This window comes from Amblyomma mixtum, chromosome 6, assembly GCF_055824585.1.
Source record: "Amblyomma mixtum isolate Tamu chromosome 6, ASM5582458v1, whole genome shotgun sequence".
Taxonomy (NCBI): Eukaryota; Metazoa; Arthropoda; class Arachnida; order Ixodida; family Ixodidae; genus Amblyomma; species Amblyomma mixtum.
The window spans coordinates 79,267,061-79,289,376 of record NC_143017.1 but is presented as its reverse complement, the minus strand read 5'-3'; the positions used below and the strand labels follow the sequence as shown (position 1 = coordinate 79,289,376).

Here is a 22,316-nt window from a genome sequence, read left to right as displayed (position 1 = left end):
GCTGCTGCCACAACTGCTGCTGCCACAACTGCCGCTGCCACAACTGCTGCTACTGAAGCCGGCTACTACTGCTATTTCTGCTATTACTACTACTACTTCTACTAACATTACTACTACTCCTACTACTACAACTACTACTATTACTACTACTACTATACTACTACTATACTACTACTACAACGACGACGACGACGACTCGGCTGCTTAAAAGCTGCCGCTGACGTGGGTATGTGCCATTAAGCCTGAGGTCATCATCACCATCATCATCAGCTGCTGCTGTAAAAGTGGGAACATTGATTACCCTATGCTTTCCTTGGTTTTGGTGTTTGTTGGCTTCGTCCATGTATATGTCATAATGTGCACCTCATTCGCCTTGCCGTGCCTGCTCTTTAAGCAATAGTGTACGGCAAGCGTAGAACGTACATAAGGAGGAATCATCATATCCTGACGTGAAACGGCAGAAGAGAGTTAGATAAGATAGGCAGTAAAATTACTAGATGCACATAGGCTAGAATTGTGCATGCTGACTGCGATGGTCTCCTGTATTATCCTTCCCCGATTTCGCAACGAAAGTGCTCAGCGGCAGATAACACATGTGGCTCATATCTCTAGAACTGTCCCGACAAGCCATACGTAACGAAACATACTCTTACTGAACTAGGTTCGGTCTATTTCTTTTCTCTTTTTTTTTTCCTTTAATGCATCCGCGTGCTTTAGAAATCACCGTACTGAAAACGCGAAGAGCAGGAAGAAGCTCGAGATACGCTCCATTTAGGGGAATTGGCACACTCCAACGCACGCAGCAGGCTAGGCAGGAAAAAGCGACTTGAGCACAGCGCCCGACGGTGCGAGAACTGAGGCGTAATAATTCCGCCGCGTTGCGTCCCATTACAACGGCCGTTAATAAAGGGGGCCGTCTGAGTGCCTTTTCAGCGCGGAATGCGAGTTTAGCCCGTATCTAGAAAAAGCGATGAGAAACGGCAGGCGCAAAATCAGCTACAGGAAGAACGAAAAAAACTTTGATCTTGTTAATCTACGACAACGGATAGGGCTATTTCTGAATACGGCTCAGTTTTCCTTTAAGCGTAGGTTTTAATAAAGAAAACAAAAAAGTGTTTTATGACAGACTCAGTAACGAAAAAGAAATAACGAATTTCGTAGCTTATTTCGGGACGCCTGAGTAGTCGACAGTGTCACGTAGTGTCGAATTTTCCACCTGAGGTGGCTGTGCGATAAAGCTGCGACGAACAGCCTGCCGACCTGCAAGCAGGCTTCATTCGCTCGCACCGCGATGCAGTTCGTGTTTTTCCCGACGCAGTGTTTATCGCAGCGATGTATCTGTACTGCTCACGCACTTTCTTTATACTGCATCACGTCGCAGTACAAGACCTGAAGCTCGAATCGGAGGCACCATTCCAGAGGCCGGTAAAAAAAAAAAAAGAACAGTGCCCCAGGCGGAGGAAATTCCTCGATCCCGTGCGCGCGTCCGTGTCGGTGTGAGTACGCATGTGCAATGCTATACTTTCACCATAGCCGGCAGCGGACATCTTAGCTTGCAAGCAGGGGACACTGCCTCAAGAACTAGTTCGCTTGTACGTGCCGCATGGACGGCGATACCGTTTTACACTGTTCGCAGGATGCTTGTTAGATGCCCTATATCGGCAGAGCAGCACGATCTGGAAGCGACGTGCTTGAAGGGTTTGTCTTTTGCTACTTTAAGCTTCCTTGTGATCCTCAAATGCAGGAAAACCGCTTCGCGCGCAATTCCAACTGCGAGTAGAAAGGTAACCCTTACTGAATTCTGCTAGTGTTTGCTTGTGGACGGTACTGCGAGCTGGACTGTTCAGTTTGTGTTGAAAAACATCTTAGAGTGCTTATTTCTTCAGTTGGGGGGGGGGGGGGAGGGGGGGTACGAATGATATTTTTCGTTGTAGGAAGGACCGCAACGGTGCTTCTACCGCGGTGGACAACTCTCTTTAGGCACTACAATATTCTTCCCGTGGAAAAATACCGGCGCACCCAAACATTTTGATATAGGTGGCGCGCATAGGTGATCCTGATGCCTAAGTGGATTACAAATGATTATGGAAAAAGTGACAAATTACAACAGAGAAGAAAGTTGCGCAAGTTGGTTGAAGTGCATAGCTGAAGAAAGCGTGAAAGAGAACGTTTCGACGAAGAAAAAGAATTACAAGTTGTTTTTTAGAATTACTGTCGTTTTTGCTGTTTGTTTTTGTAAATATTTTTCGTCGTCTATGTGTTCCCTTTGGCGCTTTTTGTTTAAGAAATGATGAAGTATTGACGAAAATGTGCAGTGCCCCGATACAACTTTGGTAACTAAGCGCAAAAAATCGTTGCTGAACACCTTTACGCCCGTAGTTATACGAAGAAACCCAGTGGTCCTTCCGTCATGTACAGCCGATTTTGTTGTATACCTGTTAACAGCAAATGGTTGCCTGCAGCTGAAAATAGCTATCAATGCCAAGACATCAACGAGCATAAGCCACGTTGAAACTAGCAAACTCTGACACAACCTTGTCAAGAGAAGCAACTTAGAGATTGCCGTAAAGGAGATGATTCACAGGTGATGTGTCAGTTGGGGAACAGCAGCGTAAACGTGTACAGAACACAGCCAGGTGCCAGCTGCTAATGCGCTGTGCAAAGTCACTACCCGTGCGCAGTTGCCACTAAGCGAACCGGCTAACTTCTACGCTAGACGTATCTGCTTTACTGTCTAACGATTCAGTGTTTGTACGGTTCAGTGGCTTAATTGAGGCATTCACCAAGACTAGAATTTAGATTTTTTCTTTTCCTTCCTTGGCCCTTCATAATTTGCTGTGGTGATCTGCGATATCATGGTTCACTATGCCAGCCTGAAACGAAACACACCTTCGAGAAAACTTTCTAAGTACGACCCGAAGTGTGTGAATGCACCGACTTAATTTTCTTGTGCCGCACCTCACTCACCTGAGTCAGTGCGCGTATTCAACAACTTTTCATACATATCGCATTCGAGGCCGTCAAAAGTACCGTATCAGAACCGCGGCGCAGTTGGCACGGGGAAACCCCCGTCGCCATCAAGGAGGTGGAAATACCACTAAATATTGCCATTAAATCACCATTAAAATTTAAAATTTATAGATAGGGGCACACGCATTATGGTTTTCTCGGCTGCCAATGAAAAAAATATATATGTGGTACCTAGAGGCCCGTCCAGCGCGGGCAGAAGTACGTTGAAATAAAGATGTCTATGCCATACTGCGACTATCCATTAATATTGAGCTAAGGAATGGTGCCGGTGTTTTACTGCTCGATTAACCTTGGGCATATTAAAAGTTAGGAAGCTTCAACCAGTAAGTTTTCAATGCGCTCTTCGTAGCAAGGACACATCAAACAATGCCACCGTCGTAAGCGACATAATTTTAATTTTAATTTCGCACTCGCCCAAGTGTTTTAAATAGGCGTGAAAAAAAAAGTGTGGGTGGCTTTATTTGGAAAGGAATGAAACAGACCTTTGACGCATATATTCGCATAATATAACGAATGAAGTTTATAATGCCCAAAAGAGGCGTGGCCACGGTATTGCGGACTCTCATGACATAAGACGCCATTATTTAAAAAAATATATACACTAAACTTTTGGCTGGTCGAGAAGCCGGCGCCAAGGAGCCTATGCTGGGGTGAGCCGCCGAATTCCAAGCAAGGCACTTGCAATTGAAGGCGCCTCCGTCTCGTTAGTTCTGCGAATAGAAAACAAAAGTATATACATATAACTACCTCTAAATCTGGATGCTGAGAAAACTGATGGTCGATAAGTTAGAACAGGGGCCACGTGCATAAGGCTGTTGCTCTGGCCTGTCACACAAATAGACTGTTTTATGATTGCACAGCGGCTATCTACTAGTTACACTCAATCAAGATAGGGCTAACAGGAATTCCTATGAGGTGAGAATCATGACTGGCCCGTGTACTCGACAATCACGACGACAGGCCAGAAAATGGCAAAGTAAACTTTAGCTATCTCTAAGGCTAAAACGAGCCTTACTCGCAAAGCTTTGCTAATACCTTTCGGCTTTAGCACCCTTGAGCTCGTATATCGAAAAAGCTATTGTTGCTTGTATATGCCGTGGCCGTATTTGTCGACGTATTTGTATGATACCCATCGTGGTATATACGCTAGGAATAAGGAGGATACCATGGTCTATTTCCGCATAGTTTGTCAAGGAATGCGGCAGAAAGATCAGCGTTCAGTTGCGCACACGTACGGGTTCCTCGGAAACTGAGCCAGTGAGATCGTTTCGTTACAATGGCGCAGAAATGTGCTAGCAAAGCACTTTGGGCTCCGGCCGCTTCTGACAGCGCATACCTGCGATAGCGCACAACGGCCGAAATTTGGGACCCGCAGATGGGAAAACAGAAATAGTAGGAGGCAGCAGGCGAGGGAGCCGGTTTTGAACCGGCCCTCCAAAATCAGGTGATCTTTCATGACGATTTTTTTTGCCCCACATTATGTTTTACGCTTCTGACGAAGATGCAAACAGGGCGGAATTTACAGACGCTTAATCAGATGCGCAGTACACACAAGGGTTTAGATTTTTCGCACGCAGCAGGCGGGAAATTAAGATGTCTGTACGACTCACTCGCACCAATATCGCTGATATCCCTCTCGATAACCCCGAAATACACGTGTGATCTCCAACAAGCGCGAGCAGCCGACACGCGAAGCATGTCCCCTCCAGTCAGAAAACATTTTCAATAGTAGCTAAGTCCTACGTTAAAACTCCAATGTAGCTCGAACGGCCTGAACTCATAGCTACACAGAGAGTGCGTCGCATGCGCTTACCGTGACGAAGGTGTTGATGGGATGGCGCAGCGTGTCTTTCAGCTTGAAGGGCGGCTTCTTAAGCGGGTTGTGGCTGGGCGTGTGTAGCGCGAAGCAGCGGAACACCAACATCATGAACCACGACGAGCCCAGGACCACTAGACACGCTGAGATCGGGTGGTGCTGCGTGCAAGTGGACGAGAGCCCACCCGTTTATGAATGACAAGTAAGTCATCTGTCGTGCCTTCGGCTGCACCTCCGCGTATTCGCTCCTTACTCATCATATTATGTACTACATCGGTAAACTAAGAAGGAATTGGCGGCCTCAAACGCCGATTCGTGCTAAAATTTTTACAACGCTTTCTTGGCCCATATTGTTAAGCGTCGCAACGCAAGTAAGCTCGTCGTACAGCCTTCGCAAACAGCTTGTACAGAGCCCAGTGAATTTGCTTCCGAGCCGTGTAGAGGTACTTTTGTAACATCCTTGAAAGTCCTAACGTTTGGATGGATCAGGAGTAGAGCGCCTCCATCTTCCAGAGATACAGAACTCTGGTGGTTCATAACTACCGAAGCAGTGCGGCCTTGAAGGAAATCGCTTGGGCTTTCAACTTTTGACAAAGGTACTAAATATATGTTTGGTTACTGAAGTGAAGCGTACAGTAATAAAGTGTGGAATTTTATAATGGTTCTGTTCCAGATCCATATCTCAAGAGTCGCAGCAAATAGGTAGTATCTGACAGCATTTTTCGCATAAAAAGTGGTGCTGAGCAACAGCAGATAATTAAGGTAAGTAATTCTCGCACGCTACAGTTCCTGATATCAGCCCTGTGACGTACGCTACAATCCCTGGCGTGTGCGGGAACATGCCCAATGGCCGCAGCGCATGGGGTGGCATGGCCTTACCGCCACGAACTCGTAGACGGTGTCCACCGACTCTCCGCCAAGGAAAAATCCCTGCAGCCGCGAGAGGAATCCGCGGGGCTCGACGAGGCGGCACTTATGAAAGACGTCGCAGTACCCGCGCATGGCATTGCACGGGGAGCCAGGCTGCAGCTTGGCGCCGCAGTGGCTCGCCATGTCCGGGAAGGCGCAGGCCACCTTGCATTCCGACTTGCCTGCGATGGAGGCTGCGGTGAGCCGTCACCATCTGAGGCTGCGGGCTCAACTGACGCAATGCTTCCAGCCGCTGTGCAGAGCTGAGGATCCGCGCAGCACTCGGTCATGGGCGAACGGACATCTGCCCTTTTCCTACTCTAAGCTATCATCTTTTCTGACGTTCCCAAGGTGGTGACAATTCCCTTTTTCAGAATGACTTGCCTATATTATAGAAAAGGATATGCAATCTTCCCCATTTTCTCCAGGGCTCAGAAGTGTCCTACAACAGCTGTACCGAAGACCTAGGGTTTCTTAGCGCGCACTCGTATATTACAGCACAGGGGCGTTTTCGTGTTTATCTGCCGTCGAAATGCGGCCACTGCAGTCGGGATTCAGACCCATGACCTCGGGTTTGGTAGCCCAGCTCCATAGGTACTGAGCCTCTGCGACAAGGCAACCAAAGACAGTGGCCAGAGGCAGTGAACTGAACCTGCAGTTGAAGCTATTGCCTTTGTTGTTGCCTTCGTGCCTTGTCCTGTTTTCGCTTTCTTTCGCTCTGTAGTGAAGAGCTAAGCATATTTTCTTGCACTGTAATTATACTGGTGCAAAGAAATTAAAATTCATGCCTTCAACCAAAGCCGCCAGCATGAGGTGAGGCTGTTACGGTGATCTCTGGCCTCTTCTGTTGAACGTGACCCTAACTTCTCAACTACCATCCCAGCCCAAAGCTAACGATTGCCTCCGGAACTTGACCTTGCACATTTACCCTGTTCTTAAGCTTTGTCAATACCTCGTTGTTAACAATTTCAGCACCTTCACTCGGGCGCCTGCTATCTTTCCGGAAATGACTTGACTATCTCGGGCCGTAGGAGAAATAGTGTGTGTGTGTGTGGGGGGGGGGGGGTGTAATGCGACAGCGAGAGCTGAAGCAACAAATTGCCAAATAGAAGGTGGCGCACAAGTTAGGTGCGAATAATAAAAAGGTTTAAATGATGAATCTAAAGAGGCTAAAATATCGAAAATTGCTTTGAATGTAACGGAAGTATTAGCAGATTTCTCATGTCTCTGAGAAAGTTAAGCCTTGGGCCGACGCCGAATCTGTGTCACCAATGCATTACTACCAGCGTTGTCAGAGCCAGATCACAAGATTTGCAGAAGGCTGTTCTAATCTTCAGTATACAGTCCGTCGGCTATACATATTTAAAAGTTAAAATTTTTGTCCTTTGCGGTCTATGTAGAGGCAAGCTGCGATGAAGTTTTCCGTGTCGATCGCTGCGCCGTAACGCAGTCTAGCGAGTGAAGCAAATATTTCTAGGCGCACCCGTCGTACTTTTCCACGCCACCTGTATTCGCTTAGACGCACGAGCTTCCGGGCCCTTGGGAAGCCACACGCGGCGTCCATCAGCTAACTGACCTATGTATAGAACGCCTAGGCAAGCAATGTTAAGCCAGACGCGCTTCCCTAATTATTGAAAATGGGGTCACGCATTTATCGTAAGCCAAGAGGGTGACGGCAGCGAGTGTTAGGCGCGCACTGGAACAATTGTAGCGCGGCATGGACACTGCAAGTTGATAATGGATGTTTCACCTAAGATGTTCTGCAAGTTAAAAAATAGCCTTTTTGAGTTATACAGACATTTTTTCGGCGTAGCAATCTCAGCGGTGTACCACGTCAGAATACAGCTAAAACTTGCTATCTAGTGCCCTGGTTAACTAATATCGAAGAGTTACATTTTTCACTATTACTGCTAGCCTCATTATTGTGGGGCGTACAGCCCACCGTAAATAATATCCCCATCAGCTTTTAGATTTTTCGAAAACGTAGCTATCCTCGGCGCTGTAGCCGAACAAATTTTGGCTACTTCGACCAGTTATGTGCACTAGAGGGGTTGTTTTGCCTGCAAGATTTTTGAAAGCGTATGTATTTCGGCGCGCTGTAGTAGAAATTTGTTGCGCCACATCTCCGACGTTTCTAAATTATAAAAACTGGTTTATTATTTATGGGGTTTGAACGTCCCAAAGCGAATCGATCAGGCTATGAGAGACGTTGTTGTTGAGGGCTCTGGCACTGACATCGCACTGCATACGTTGAACTACAGGTCTCTCAATAAATAACGAGGTTAACAGTTATAGTTAGAAAATTAACTATTGAATATTAGCTAACCAGCCAATTAGTTAAGGCGTCTTACTTGTATTATGATGTGCTACACCAGTGACAATGCTAGGCCAAACGAAGCACTCTTTGAATTCAAAGAGACTATTTTTAAAAGTTGCAGAATATCTTCTAAAGGTAAAACAACCGGTATAGCTGCGGATTACACAGCATTTCTTCTTTCAGTATCGCTTAGCTTAGCAGGAAACGCGAAGTGCGATTCTATTGCGAAGTATTTTCATAATTGCATTGTACTTTAGTCGCCATCGCGTAACTGGCTTGTCGCACGCGTGCTTACTGGCGAGAGTTGCTATCTTGATTTCTAAGGGCTTAAGTGTGAAAGTGAGTGGTGGAATGCTGGCATGTTTCAAAGCTTGTCAGTTTGTCAGTGGCTTCGCTAAAGCCGGCTTGGAGAACTCTGCACCCGTAGAAAAGAGTAACAGCGACGGTAATGAAGACTATAGCGAACTTTTTTTTTTACGTAGAAAAGACAGACATTTTTGTGTCCCGCGATCGAGAATCATACTAATAAGGGCCTGCACATTTATTTTCATGCACGTTTTGCTCATTCTCGAATGGCCGCTCCGTCAGATGTACTGGGTACTGACATTTTACTAAAAGATGATTTTTTTTTTCAATCAATATCTAGCCACGGAGACTATTCAATATGTGTGGGCTGTATATCGAAAATCGCGGTACTTCTCTTCCCTACTCGCCTTTCGCTGCCTCCCAATAGCTGGGCTGTTATCGCTATATCATCTCGGCAGCAAACCCTCTTCAGCCCCCTTTGTCCAGAGTTAACTTTCGTATGCTTTGCTGAGTGGATCAGGCAAGGACCGTTCGATTCTGCGTTCTCAAGCGCGTGACGTTAGTTCTTAAATGCGCTGTTATTGAGGCAGCTTCATTTTCGATGAAGCCGAAATGCAAAAACAACCATTGACTGCGCGATGACAGTACATATTAGTAACACCAGGCAGCCGGAATTTTATCCGCCACATTTCACCGCGGTGACGGCGACTCCTTTCCGTCTACATCTTCGTTGACCACTCTGCTTTATCCCCTCCCTCCCCCCTCCACCTCATTGTACTAGTGGTAGTGCACGTGTCTGGCGTAGTGGGCGTGCTGTTACTCACCAGGTGCCTGACAAGTGAGGAGGCACTGTTCCTCAATGTTGAGGTTTCCCGCACTGCGGAAGCACTCGACGAGTCCGTACTTCTGGCAGATGGAACCCAGACACTGGCCGGACAGACACACCTGCGTGTTCTTGTTGCAGGCGGTCATGTTTGGCTTGGCCGCTGCCTTGGGACACTTGGCCCTCTTCCCGGTGAGGCGGCGGCGATAAAGCGAGTCAAGGAAAAACCTTCGGGTGCTTTGTCACGTGCCCCCAAGTCAGTGCGAAATGCGGTAGTGCCTATGGGGTGTGTCTTCCGGCTAAACCTCCAAACCGGATCTCACCTCGGCAGCGTAGCGCATTTAAACAAGCAAAGCCCTAGCGAGTAGCCCGAGGCGCCGTTCATGACCCTCAAACGACGGCGACCGCTAAGTGTGAGAACGAGGCCAGCAATATTTTGCCCACGGCGTCTTCCGCTCATTCACGATCTATACGCAACAGTGAAGGCGAAACACGTGTATAATTGGATTGGATTGGAGTAAACTTTATTTGTGCCTGCAGTTGGGCGCTCGCGCGCCCCGACGAGGGCCTACGTCGTCTACGAGGCTGCCGTTACTCGGCGCGGGTCTCCGCTCGCCGTTGCCGGCTCGCTGGGTCCCTACCTTTCGAGCGCCCCGAGGACCTGCTGAAGGAGCACCGTGGTTTGCTCAAGGAGCTGCTGTTGACCTCAGTGGTATCGAAAAGCTGGCGTAGGAAGTATAGGACACGTCTAATGCAGCAGCGTAGGGGCGTTGCACTGTCTCAGCATTCGCATCAGTTGCCGCAGGGAGAAAATTACAAAAGCCGGGCTTAGCAAACTTTTACCTCCCCAGCTCTCTTTCAACACCTCTCTCACTAGCTGTTGTGTGCCACTCTGTATGAGTAAACACTAGCTGTTGTGTGCCACTCTGTTGTGTGCCACTCTGTACTAGCTGTTGTGTGCCACTCTGTAATTACCCTGTGCCACTCTGTAGGAGTAAACACAGGGTAATTATAATTCGCGATCATGCACGGTTTACACATTTAGAGTAAAATCACTAAGGTTTCCGATTATCTTTCTGATTATTTTACTTTCTTTTGTTTTTGTTATCGTGGTGCGCCATGCTGAAACTTAAGACTTATCTTGACGTGATATCTATGCTGTACTCAGGCGGTCAAAATCAATTTTTATTCTCCGGTTTTCGCGGCGCACTGTATTTACGAAGAATAAGGCGAAAGTAACTGCTTGCATGACTTCAGCACAATCCACTAAATGTTGCCCTGAAGTAACTGTACTGTCCCAAGTTCGCGGAGAAGTAAATAGGTGCAGTTATTTATTGGAGCTTCTAGCGGTTAAGGCAGTAATGCTTGATAATTCGGTTTTGTAAACTGTTGTGTGGCGCCCTCTTGGGTCGACACACAATACACTTAGCTGATTTGTAAATCTGGTCGAACAACAATGACTTTGTTGGCTGTGTGAATAAAACCGTGGGGAACGGGCGCAAGCCCGCTTTTTGTTCCGCTCGGAACTGAGTCGTGTCCTTCAGCGGCCCGTTGCGGGCCTTGCCGGGGTGTTCATGCAACACCACATTTTGGCGACGAGGATGGGATAACAGTAAGTGACGTTTGTACGCTTGCCCCGACTGTCGTACCATTTGCTTCGACTGGCGTGTGTTTTGCTGCCCCGCTCCACCTTCTCCTGCAACTTTAGAGACTTTGCGTCAGCATGGCGTCAGGCCTCGCTCCCGCGCCGTTTTTGTCTGCGCCCGGTTCGCCTGCAGTGCCGTGGAAGCGTTGGTTCAAACTTTTCGAGGCGTACCTCCTGTCGGCCGGTGGTAGCGACTGGGCACCGGAGCGGAAAGCGGCACTCCTTCTCACGCTGCTCGGAGCGGAGGGACAGCGCCAGCATTTCAACAATGAAGAAACTAGGCAAGCGTCCGCAGTCGCCGGCATAACGGCTGAAGCACTTCCGCAGACGCCGCTCGAGCCTGCCACGGAAGCGACGACCACAGACGAATACACACAGTTAGTCGGGAGCTTGGACCTGCTGTTTGCAGACACAACGAATTTCATCGTTGAGAGACACCGTTTTTTCCGGAGACTTCAACTGCCCGGTGAGCCATTTACCCAGTATGTAGCGGCAGTTAAACAACTTGCGTTGACGTGAGAATTTGGCTCGGCGTTCGACGAGCGCGTCCGAGATCAGATCATCGAAGGCGTCTCAAACCCAGCGTTGCGCGAACGTTTTCTGAACGCTGGCCGAACGCTTACGCTGGCCAAGGCAGAAGAAATTGGCAAAGCTTTAGAAGCCGTACAGCAAGCAAATGCAGCTTATGAGGGAACGCCGGTTTATCGCGTCGACGAACCTGTAACGGAAAATCCGACGATCGAACAGGGATGCATTCGTCAAGCAACTTAAGGATTTCGAACGCCCGCTCGTGCTCGTGAGCAAGAAGGCGGATGGCGCAGTTACACAGCGTCGGGTTTCCACCGTGGCGTCCCCGGAACCGAGGAAGGAGGTAGAAGCAGCCAAGATGGAAGAAGGCGCCCGGAGTTCGAGCGAGAAAGCCAGGAAGGGGGTCGTCAACCGTATTGCTATCGTTGTGGCTCTCCGAAACATAATGCAAACGCAAGAAACTGTCCAGCCCGCAATCGTCGTTGCAACAATTGTAGAAAAATTGGACACTTCGCTCTAGTCTGTCGCTCACAGCATCAGTCCGCGACACTTCGCGCGTCGCAGGCGCCGGCCTCTACCGTGGAGGAAGTACACATCCTGAATTCTCCGAATATTCTGGGCATAGAATTGCCACAAAATAAGAAAGAGATAATAGCTACCGTAACGTTTAAAGGAAACCCAGTTCCTCTACTTGTCGACACTGGGGCTGCCGTTTCTCTTGTCAACAATGCTGATTTTCGGAAATATTTTGCACGCTTCTACACTTTGTCGTCGTCAACCCTGGCTCTCCGGGACTACTCCGGCAAGTTAATTCCCACACTGGGCACCTTCGAAGCTGACATGCAGTACAACGATACTCAAGCATCGGTAACTTTTCATGTCACTCGACAAGGATCTTCGTTGCTGGGCCTTGACGCCATTCAGAAACTACACATCAACGTGATGGGGTCAACCCTCACTTGTCTCCAAGCCACTTGTCATCCGTTCGAGGTTCCGGAGAACACACCGCCAGGATTTGAAGCCTTGTTTTCGAGTGAGCTCGGTTTTGTCAAGGACTACGTCCATCAAATCAACCGCCGACCAGGTGTTCCTCCCGTCAGTACGAAGCTGAGACGCCTTCCGCTAGCACTGCGACAACAAGTCTCCGACGAGCTCGCGCGTCTGGAGCGCGAGGACATCATCGAACGCGTCGACGCATCGGAGTGGGTGTCTCCGCTGGTCGTCGTGAAAAAGAAGGATGGCTCCCTTCGCCTGTGTGTGGACTTGCGGGAGCCCAACAAAGCTATTGTCGTCGACGGCTACCCACTTCCGCACACGGAGGAACTCTTGCAGTTGCTCGCAGGAGCTACGTGGTTCTCAAAGCTGGACTTGGCTTCAGCATACCATCAAGTGGGACTCACAGAAACAAGTCGTGAGTTGACAACGTTCATATCCCATGAAGGACTATTTAGGTTTAAAAGAGTCTGTTTTGGTTTAGCTTCTGCTCCGGCTACATTTCAAAAGCTTATGTCACACGTGTTGAAAGGCTGTAATGGCGTAGTGTGCTATTTGGATGACATTTTAGTGTGGGGACGGACCAAGCCGGAGCACGATCGCAACTTGAAGGAAGTGCTGTCTCGCATTTCCACAACAGGAATGAAATTGAATCAGAAATGTGTTTTTGCAGTAAGGGAACTCACATTCTTGGAGCACAACCTGTCGGCCCAGGGTATTTCTCCCATGGAATCGAAAATCAAAGCTATAGTTAATGCACCTCCCCCTACGAACGTCAAGTCACTGCAATCATTCCTAGGTCTAGCTGGCTACTACGCCAAGTTCCTGCATCATTATGCAGATTTAGTGGAACCGTTGCGGAAAATGCTCCGACAAGGTCAATCATTTGAATGGACGGTGGAAGCTCAGAATAGTTTTGATCAAGTTAAGGCGCGTTTGGCATGCAAACCTGTTGTGCAAATGTTCAACCCGGAATTACCTGTCGTAGTCACCACTGACGCCTCAGACGTTGGATTGGGAGCTGTACTACAGCAGAATGAAGGGTCGCACCTTCATACGATTGCTTTTGCGTCACGCGCTCTGTCGCCGGCTGAGAGAAAATACTCAGTTGGTGAACGTGAGGCACTAGCCTGTTTGTTTGCTTGCGAAAAGTGGCATGTATATCTATGGGGTAGACGTTTTACACTCAGAACCGATCATCAGGCATTGGTTGCTTTGCTTTCCGCCGGCGATTCGGGTCGCCGACCATTACGCATCTCTCGCTGGACAGCTCGGTTGCTGAACTACAATTTCCAAGTAGAGTACTGCAAGGGCACACAAAATAATGTGGCAGACGCCTTGTCCAGGCTGCCCGTCGGAGAAAATTCTGGCAATCAGGAGGAAGAAATCATTTCTCTGGTAACACCAGTAGTCGACAAGGCTACTGTACAGAATGCAACAGCCTCTGATGTTACCCTGCAAAAGGTCATCAGTCAGCTCAGCAAGGGCTGGTTGCACAAGAAGGCTCTGTCAGTTGATCTTGTGCCATTCTTTCACATCCAAGAGGAATTATCCTTTGTAGATGGTCTGCTAATGCGAGCAGATCGCGTGGTAATTCCTGAAGTACTTCGTCCCACTTTCCTACAGTTGGCCCATGAATCACATCCGGGCATAGTCCGCACAAAAGAACTGTTAAGAGAACGCTACTGGTGGCCGCAGCTTGATAAACAGGTAGAGGAATGCATCAAACACTGTCTCATATGTCAAGCAGCTGACAAGTCAGCTAAGCCATCGTTCACACCCCTCCAGCCAGTTCCCTGGCCGGACCGCCCCTGGCAGAAGCTAGCCATGGACATTGTGGGGCCTTTGAACATTCCGCAGAGTCCAACGTATGCCATAACGTTAATGGATTATTATTCCAGGTGGCCTGAAGTCTACTTCACTCCTTCAGTAACATCCCAGGGTGTCATTGACTTTCTGATCTGTTTTTAGCAGAGAGGCTTTTCCAGACTCGATAGTTACAGATAATGGGCCACAATTTGTTTCGAGACAATTCGAAGACTTTCTAAAAGAGAGAGGCATACAGCATCTGCGGTCATCAAATTACTACCCTCAAGCAAATGGCCTTATTGAAAGATTCAACAGGGTCTTGAAGGAGACCATTCAAATAGCTCAGCTCCAAGGAGAACCCGTTAAACAAGCTGTCCTGCAACATCTGGGATGGTACCGGCTTACGCCCCACTCAACTACGGGCGTGTCACCGGCAGTCCTGCTGCACGGCCGGCAACCGCGCTCGAAACTCGACATGAGCTGTACTTCCTTTCATAATTCGCAGCAAAGCACCTGGAACTTGCCTCAAACTTCCGCTACAGCAACGTCTCCAGAACACGAATCTTCGGAGCAAACACACATGCGACATAGGGTTGAAAATAAGCAGCAGCAAATGAAACACTACGTTGATAGACGTAGAGGCGCAAAGCCAACAGCCGTGCAAATCGGTGACACAGTGAAGGTGCGGTCATTCAGAGCAGGTCCATCCAAATACATTGGCCCTTTCAAAGTTCAGCGACAGCTTGGTCCAAGCACTTTCTTACTGAGTGATGGTAAGGTCTGGAATGCTTCTAAACTGGTCCGGGTACTGCCGGCCACAGAAAATATTCGAAGCCCGCCAAGCATAGATTATTCCTATGCAGGCTTAGCACATGCTGCTGAGAATGCAATGACAACAACTCGAAACAAGCCCGGAGCTGAAACAAGTGCCGCAATGTCTGAAAATGTGTCGCCTCCTGTTGCAGATACCCTGGATAACGCTTCGCGCAACGAGGGGGGGAAGGAATATAGGCCGTCAAAGTCAACCGAAAGTGGCCGCACCACTGCGCACGACACGTCCACCTCTTTAAGCAGTAGAATCGAATCCACAGAGGACAGCAGTTGTAGTTCCCCTGAGCAAAGCGACCCAGGGAATTCCAGTTCGCACAACCGCGGGCGCCCAGTGCGTCAGCGGAAACCACCTTTCTGGGCCGCAGACTACCAGATGTAGTTCTGGAGCGAAGGGTAGCACACCTGTTTTAGAGCGCAGCTCTTTGGCGTCCGTTCCTGGGTTTCGCGTCGTCGTCGGCGTTGTCGTCGGCCTCGTAACCAGCTCCGCCCCCCTTTCATCCCCCAGCGCTAGCAGCGACCGACTGATACCGCTGGATGCCGCTGACGCCGCTAGAGAGTCAAGATAACGTGACTGCATAGAACACCGTCGCCGCCATGCAGAAAGAGGAGGAAAGGGTCCCCCCCCCCCCTCCCCCTGTTCTTGTGTGGCGGATAGGGTGCTCTTCAGTTGCCGACGCGCCGGTTATTTCACGTAGGCCCCGGCACGTCGACGAATACGTGACCACCTTCCCACGGCTAGACCTGGTTCTTAGCGCTGCGGAAGCGAGGGTATCATATTGTTTGTGTCGGCATCGGCGGCGTTGTCCCTGAAACCAACTCCGCAGCTGGGGTTGACTCACTATCGAAAAGGTGCAACAGCTTATTTGCTGCGCTCAAATTTCGCATTAGGAAGTAACGTAATCGTCGGTAATTTTTCTTGGCCTGTAGTTCGACTGAGCTGTCCGTGGCCAGTGGACCAGTCATAGAGACTTTCTAAAGCAGGTAATGAATGAATACTCCTGTATCACTGTGATTTTTACTCATTTTCCTTTCTTTGCAAGAGTTCCTCATGTTTTCGCATTCAGCGCACAATGATGTTGTGATAGGTTTTGTATAATGATGAATCTCCTTGTGTGTTGTTTGTTACGGCGGATGTACGAATCTAGTGTTGTTTCTGGGTGAGGCTGATCGTATGTCGTACCCATAGTCAATGTATAATGAGTGTGCTTTCTTTTGCAATGTGTAATGACTGCTGAAATGAAACATTTTTGTGCCTTCAACACGTCATAACAGAAATAGTACAACCATAAAATCGGAGAGTATCTGTTTGGTGACCATTGTAGAATGTTTGCTGTCTCGCGGCACATGTTAAGAGAGCAGTGTTTTTTTCGCAATGTCAATATTATTTCCTAGGGGGAGACGATGTTGTGTGGCGCCCTCTTGGGTCGACACACAATTCACTTAGCTGATTTGTAAATCTGGTCGAACAACAGTGACTTTGTTGGCTGTGTGAATAAAACCGTGGGGAACGGGCGCAAGCCCGCTTTTTGTTCCGCTCGGAACTGAGTCGTGTCCTTCAGCGGCCCGTTGCGGGCCTTGCCGGGGTGTTCATGCAACACCACATAAACGTCAGTCGGTAATAAAAGCTTTAACGGGAATGAAGTAAAAATCTGCATTTCTTTTTTCGCCGCTATGATCTCCAGACGCTTCCGTCGCTTTATGCATTTCAAGCAAAGCAAGCAGTCTTTATTGACAAATGCCGCTATAGTAGGATACCACTTAAAAAAAACAAGAGTTGCTAACTCTGGCGTCCTGTATTACTCCGCTGGCCAATCGCAACAGTACACGAAATAAGCTTTTTAATATTTGACTATATCAAACAATCCGCGTATCAAAATTCTAGAGCTCATATTTTTTTTTGTTATAGGCTTCTTGTTTAGGTAGCAAGAAAAGTTTAAGCAGCGGACTATTTTTTTGCCGTGGAGGAATTCTGTGCGCGGAGGCTGAATGTGAGCGAAGCTTCACTGCAGACTTAAGTTGTATCCGACTATAGACGCGATACGACAGCAAAGCTTCGTGAACGGTGAGAGGTTGTTCTTCGAAAGGTCATAGGTTCATGTAGCAAACATGGACGGCCATGTCAGGGGAACGATTACGGCACCCGTTGAAATTACCTCGGCTCCCGCCGGTTTTTTGCGCGTGTGTGCATTTTTTTTTTAAGGCAAATCTGAGCCCCAACAAAGGATATTCACAGTACGACCTCTCGGTGCAGTCGGTCTTCTCGCTACACAGTTTCCCCTTGGGCACGAATTCGCACTCCGATGTGCAGCAAGCGCCGGCCGTGGGGCTGTTGGAAAGGTGGGAAAAAAGCAGTAGTCACTACATATGGCGTAAATGGCCGCTAGTGTCTGGGAAGGAATGGCTCGTTACTTCTGTTTCTGCAAAACAAATATCTGTCTTATAACACCTTGATCATCTCCACACGGCTCAACGTTTGTCGTACCTGCTGAGAGGCCGTACTACCTGTTTATTTTCTACTTGAGACACTCACGGCATAGTAAGCGCGCACGGCAATTGACAGGCAATTAGTTTTTCAGTGGCATGGTAAACGCAGGCTCATCAATAGGCTGGTTAATAGAAGCGGTTCTGTGGTTCTTATAATACAGCCTGATACGGCCTGTTAAAATGTAGGTCGTCAGTTGGGTAAGAACGTTATTTATAACTGCGGGAGCCACCCAATAGGCTAAATTTAGGATTTTAAAAAATGAAACAGTTTCTTTGGTTGGGCGACTTGCTGTAACGACTGCAGTACATCTGTATTTTGCAATTGCTTTTTTAGCATAACGATCAAAGATTTAGGGTACAGGATGTCATCAACGTGTGAACTGTGTTTTCCTCCGCCGGCTTCACCTTTTCCGTGCGTACCCAGTTCGTTTGCTACCTCAGCAGGACAAGTTAGGTGTTAAAACTGTATTGAATAGCCGCACGAAGAAGCGTAAATAAATGCGCAACATGCGCGACAATTGTTCCGACAATGATCCGTATCGCGATTGCGGTTTAGGCAGGCTCATGTACAGCGTTCGTCAGTCTTGTATACAGAGCTGCAGTGGTGCCCTGTGAAGGAAACAATCTGTATCTGGTTCCATCAGTGCTTCAGGCGCAGTGCTCGCATTCATGCCGCTTGCTTATCTAAAACTGTTTCTAAAACAGGGCCTCTGCTGCCTTTTCAGAGCGCATTGCTCTGGAGTTTACCGCTCCAGCTTTTTTCAAACATGGTGGGCACTCTTGCCCTCTTATGTTGAGCACGCTTGTAAATGCGATTCGTGTTTCTTTTTCACTTCTTCTTGACTCGGCTTCCTGGTGTCCATGTTGGAACGTTGTATTGCCACGGAGGTGCGCAAAGAATCTCTGGCTTGCCTGCACTTGGCGAAGCTCCTGAGGCGGCAGCCGTTCTTGTTGTCGTGCGAGCGTCGCGGGTAGCAGCACTTGTCCGTGCACTCGGCCTCGTTCTCGCCACAGTCACACTCCTCGGTGCCCTCGACGATCTGGTTGCCGCATATGGGCCCGCTGTGCCCTGTAAGGAAAGGGAGGGTAACGCGGGTAAGCGTGCTTGTACCATTGATCTGTCATTCATCCGCAGCGCAGCCGTTAAAGCAGTGCTGTTCACTGCCCTTGAATAAGGAACACGGTTTCCGTTGGAAAGATAACAGAAACGCTGAAAACTTAAGGAAGCACTCGGATGCTGAATCAGGGACAGTAATGAAGACGCCGTTATGAAACCAAAACACAAAATTGGTTATGGTTTAGCTCTGGTTAAACCTGTAGTGACGCGAGAGCTCCGCCGAGCCGCCTACTTATACAGCTGCGACACCTCTCCCCCTCTCCACTCGATTGCAGCTCGGTTTCGCCGGATCGTCGCGCTGACCGCAGCAGCAGCTCCTCCGCACCACGTGACCAACCGGCTCAAGGCCACGGCGCCGCCACGGAGCTCAAGGGGTGCCCCGCTGAAGGCTCGAAGAGCCGGCGTAGTGTAGCTCTCGCTACAATAACACGGCGACTGGCCATCAGTGGCTGGCATTGCGTGGCAAAGCGGGGACCACCAACCGTGGGACACCAAGATGTGGGTCCTATTCGAAACATTCAGCTACTCACTTCGTCAGTAATCAACTGCTGGCGACAAATAGAGTCGATGGCCGCACGACACACGTGCATCGATCTGCGAGTTCAGAAGGCAGTGCCCTGTTAAAGCGATTACGGCCGTATGAACGCTTTTCCCTGACCAAAAAGCAGGCAGTCAGGATAAAAGAAACGGAAAGTGCACAAGCCTAATTAGGGGTTTAACCAGATGGAATAGTCCACATTCTAGTCGTTTAATTGTTAACAATGAGCCTACGATCACCATTACAACAGCAATCGCCAAAAACGCTGTGCACTGCGCTACGATTTCGTCAGTAACTCAGCGTACGAGGCCAATAACTTTGGACTATTTATTTATTTATTTATTTATTTATTTATTTATTTTAAATACTGTCAGTCTCAAACACAGACCATAGCAGGCAGGCAAAAGAAAGATAAAAATTATAATTTCAAACAGTGCACTCAAGGATTGCTTGTCAGAAAGTAAAAAAGGCGAACACAAACGAACAAGGTACAGTCACGGGTAAAAAAGATTAGCACACATGACGGAACACCAGAGCTCTGGAATGACAACGCGTGGCGCTGCGGATGGCGAAGAGGCTGATAACGAGCGTGCTGGGCCGCTCCCATTCTACAGTATTAGGGGGGTTCAGCGAACTGCCACGGACAGCAAAATTACTGGCTAAAAGCAGCGCTATCATCTATTGTTCCCGCGAGTTCCTTTTGGTAGACCATCGTGGACATAAAAAAACAGTAATAAAAAAGAAGCCATCTTTGCTCGTGATGACCGAGCCAAAATATATGCCGCAAGCACAGTCACGTTGGGTCGGCACTTCAACGCTCGGGCGTTGCACGCTTGATAAAGCTTACTTGCTGCTGTCCCCCTCTTGGCTGCAAACATGGAAACGACCCGTTAGGCACGTCTGCGTACCGCAGCGCCGCTTGGTGAGATATACGAATTCGGATCGCCAGTGATCTGTGCTAATATTTTTTTGCTCGCGACTGTACGTTAAGAGAATGAGAAAAAGAAGCCGTAAAAATAAATAGACGTCTCGGAGCCATGCAAGAATTACAGCGAAAAGGTCAAAGAAATGGCAACATACATGAGAAAAAATAAAATATGCTTCACATTAATTTAAGAATCCGTTGTGTTGTTATGTGTCCCAATATTTAAGCAAGATAGCGCTGTTGATTAGTTGATATGAATTCTATCCGCGACTTGAACTGATATTATGAGAGTGTAGTGAGGAAAAAATGTCGAGGCAATTCCATTCTCTCATGGTGAGGACAAAGTAAAAACACATCAACATGTCATTATGAAGTTTACAAGAGCGTATTGGAGGGCTAGTTGGTTCTTTTGCATGGTTAGGGAACAGCGCAGGGACGAGAGCATTGCTGGGGTAAATAGAACATTCACAGCAGTTAATTGCTTCGTAGATAGGGAAGTTATCGATAAAGGGTTTGATACTAGAATGGACTTTTTTGTAATGTCTTTAATGAAAATAAAAATAGTGGCCCTAGCACGGACCCAAGGGCAGCCCCTGATGTGACGGGAACTGCCGCAGATTCCGTATGCTCAAAGGCTATGTATGAGCTGTGTCCAGATTGCTTAGAATTCTGTCGCCCAATCTACAGCTTAATTTGCTGAGGCATACGCGATCAAATTGTTTAGAAAGGTCCAATAATACGAGGGTGCTCGAAGAGCTCTCACGCGTGTGTAAGTACCCCATGTGAATTAAATTCAATGTCTCCACAGAAAATTACGATCAAACCTTTCAAACGCTGCCAGGAGATGGAGGCAGCTGTACCGTCGCGCTTCAAAATACAGTTACAAGATAGAGGCTCTGACAGCACGCGGTCGTCGACTAAAGGCGAAGCGTAATAAGCTTTCTGCGTTTAAAGAAAACGATTTATACTTCTGCTCATCATCAAGCAACTCCAAGTTTACGGAGTGAGTGTAATACCACGAAAACATGTGTGGTTATAGTGCCAAAAAATTCGATAAAGGCAGAACAGATATACGAGAAGAGCAAAGGCCAGGGCGGCCAAGCACGTCCACCTCATATGAAGACGTGTGCCGTGTCGTAGGGTTGATTCGAGCCGATCTTCGCGTTCATATGAGGCAGATTAAACACGAACTCAGCATCTACCTTGGCAGTGTACTGTATGCAGAGTGCGGCACACGGTGTTACCGGGAGTTCTCGCTGGATACTGTGGCAACTCCCAGACGAGGTTTAAGTCGAGCGAATGTGGTTGTTTCTCTCGCACTTAATGCAGTATCAGGTGTAAGGTCTTCCATTCCTGCACCTTATCACTACAGCGGACGAAACGTGCGTGCATCTTGGGATACCTGAGACGAACAAAGGATCAATGTAATGGAGACACCCTTCGTCCCTCCCAATAAGAACTTGTACCACATATGGCTTCGGTTACGCGTGATTTGGTACGGAGTTCCCGTTGGACTGTGTTGGAACCCCCTCCATAGAGCCCGGATCTCGAACCAAGTGATTTTTGCCTCTTCGGACTGTTAAAGAAGCACCTGGTCGGTCACCACTTCAGAACTAGTGCCGAAGTTCAGGAGCCTGTAAAGTGGCTGTTAGATATGCACCCTGATTTCTTTTATGCGGTTTTGACAGATTGGTTTACCGATGAAACAAATGCTTCGATAAGCATGGTGGCTACGTATCAAAGTAATATGTGCCAGTGCCTTAGTAACTTTTTGGACAGTTTGATTTCCCGAAAGAACCTTTTCTCACAAAGGACTTGTTACCTTACTTTTTGAACCACCTTCGTATTGTATAATTATAATTACAGTTATTGACGCTTAAAGAAAAAAAAACATTCACAACATCTATAAGATGAGTAATGGTTGATAGTCCAGGACGGAATCTGTGCTGGTCTGGCCAGACCGAGGTGGAGAAACTGTAGACTTGACAAATGAAAGGTTAGTACTGTCTAAACCACTACCACCATCAGTATCACTTCATGCATTTTTTAAACATTAACAGTGCAAGCTGAAGAAAGCGGGCTTCCTAACTCCTTGATAGGCAAGAGCATTGATAAGTGCCGTCAGCTGTAAAAGTATAGAGTCCACGGGCACCCCGTTTATTCGAACGACGCGATGGACTGTACACTTTTGCAGCAGACCGTACATAACTTACAAACTATAGGATATATTGCAATGCTACCTCAC

General features: G+C 48.1%; 1 protein-coding gene across 1 annotated transcript in view; it reads right to left on the bottom strand.

The window, feature by feature from the left end:
- Positions 1-3,734: 3,734 nt before the first annotated feature.
- The window catches only part of LOC149339486 (disintegrin and metalloproteinase domain-containing protein 10-like), a 34,876-nt gene continuing 16,294 nt past the window's right edge, over positions 3,735-22,316 (bottom strand). Inside the window, exons 9-14 of the mRNA XM_089550929.1 lie at positions 18,404-18,560; positions 17,235-17,333; positions 9,203-9,393; positions 5,726-5,937; positions 4,844-5,005; positions 3,735-3,740 (exon numbers count right to left, since the gene is read on the bottom strand). Of these exons, the coding sequence (XP_089407055.1) occupies positions 3,735-3,740; positions 4,844-5,005; positions 5,726-5,937; positions 9,203-9,393; positions 17,235-17,333; positions 18,404-18,560 (827 nt within the window). The remainder of the gene's footprint in view (positions 3,741-4,843; positions 5,006-5,725; positions 5,938-9,202; positions 9,394-17,234; positions 17,334-18,403; positions 18,561-22,316) is intronic.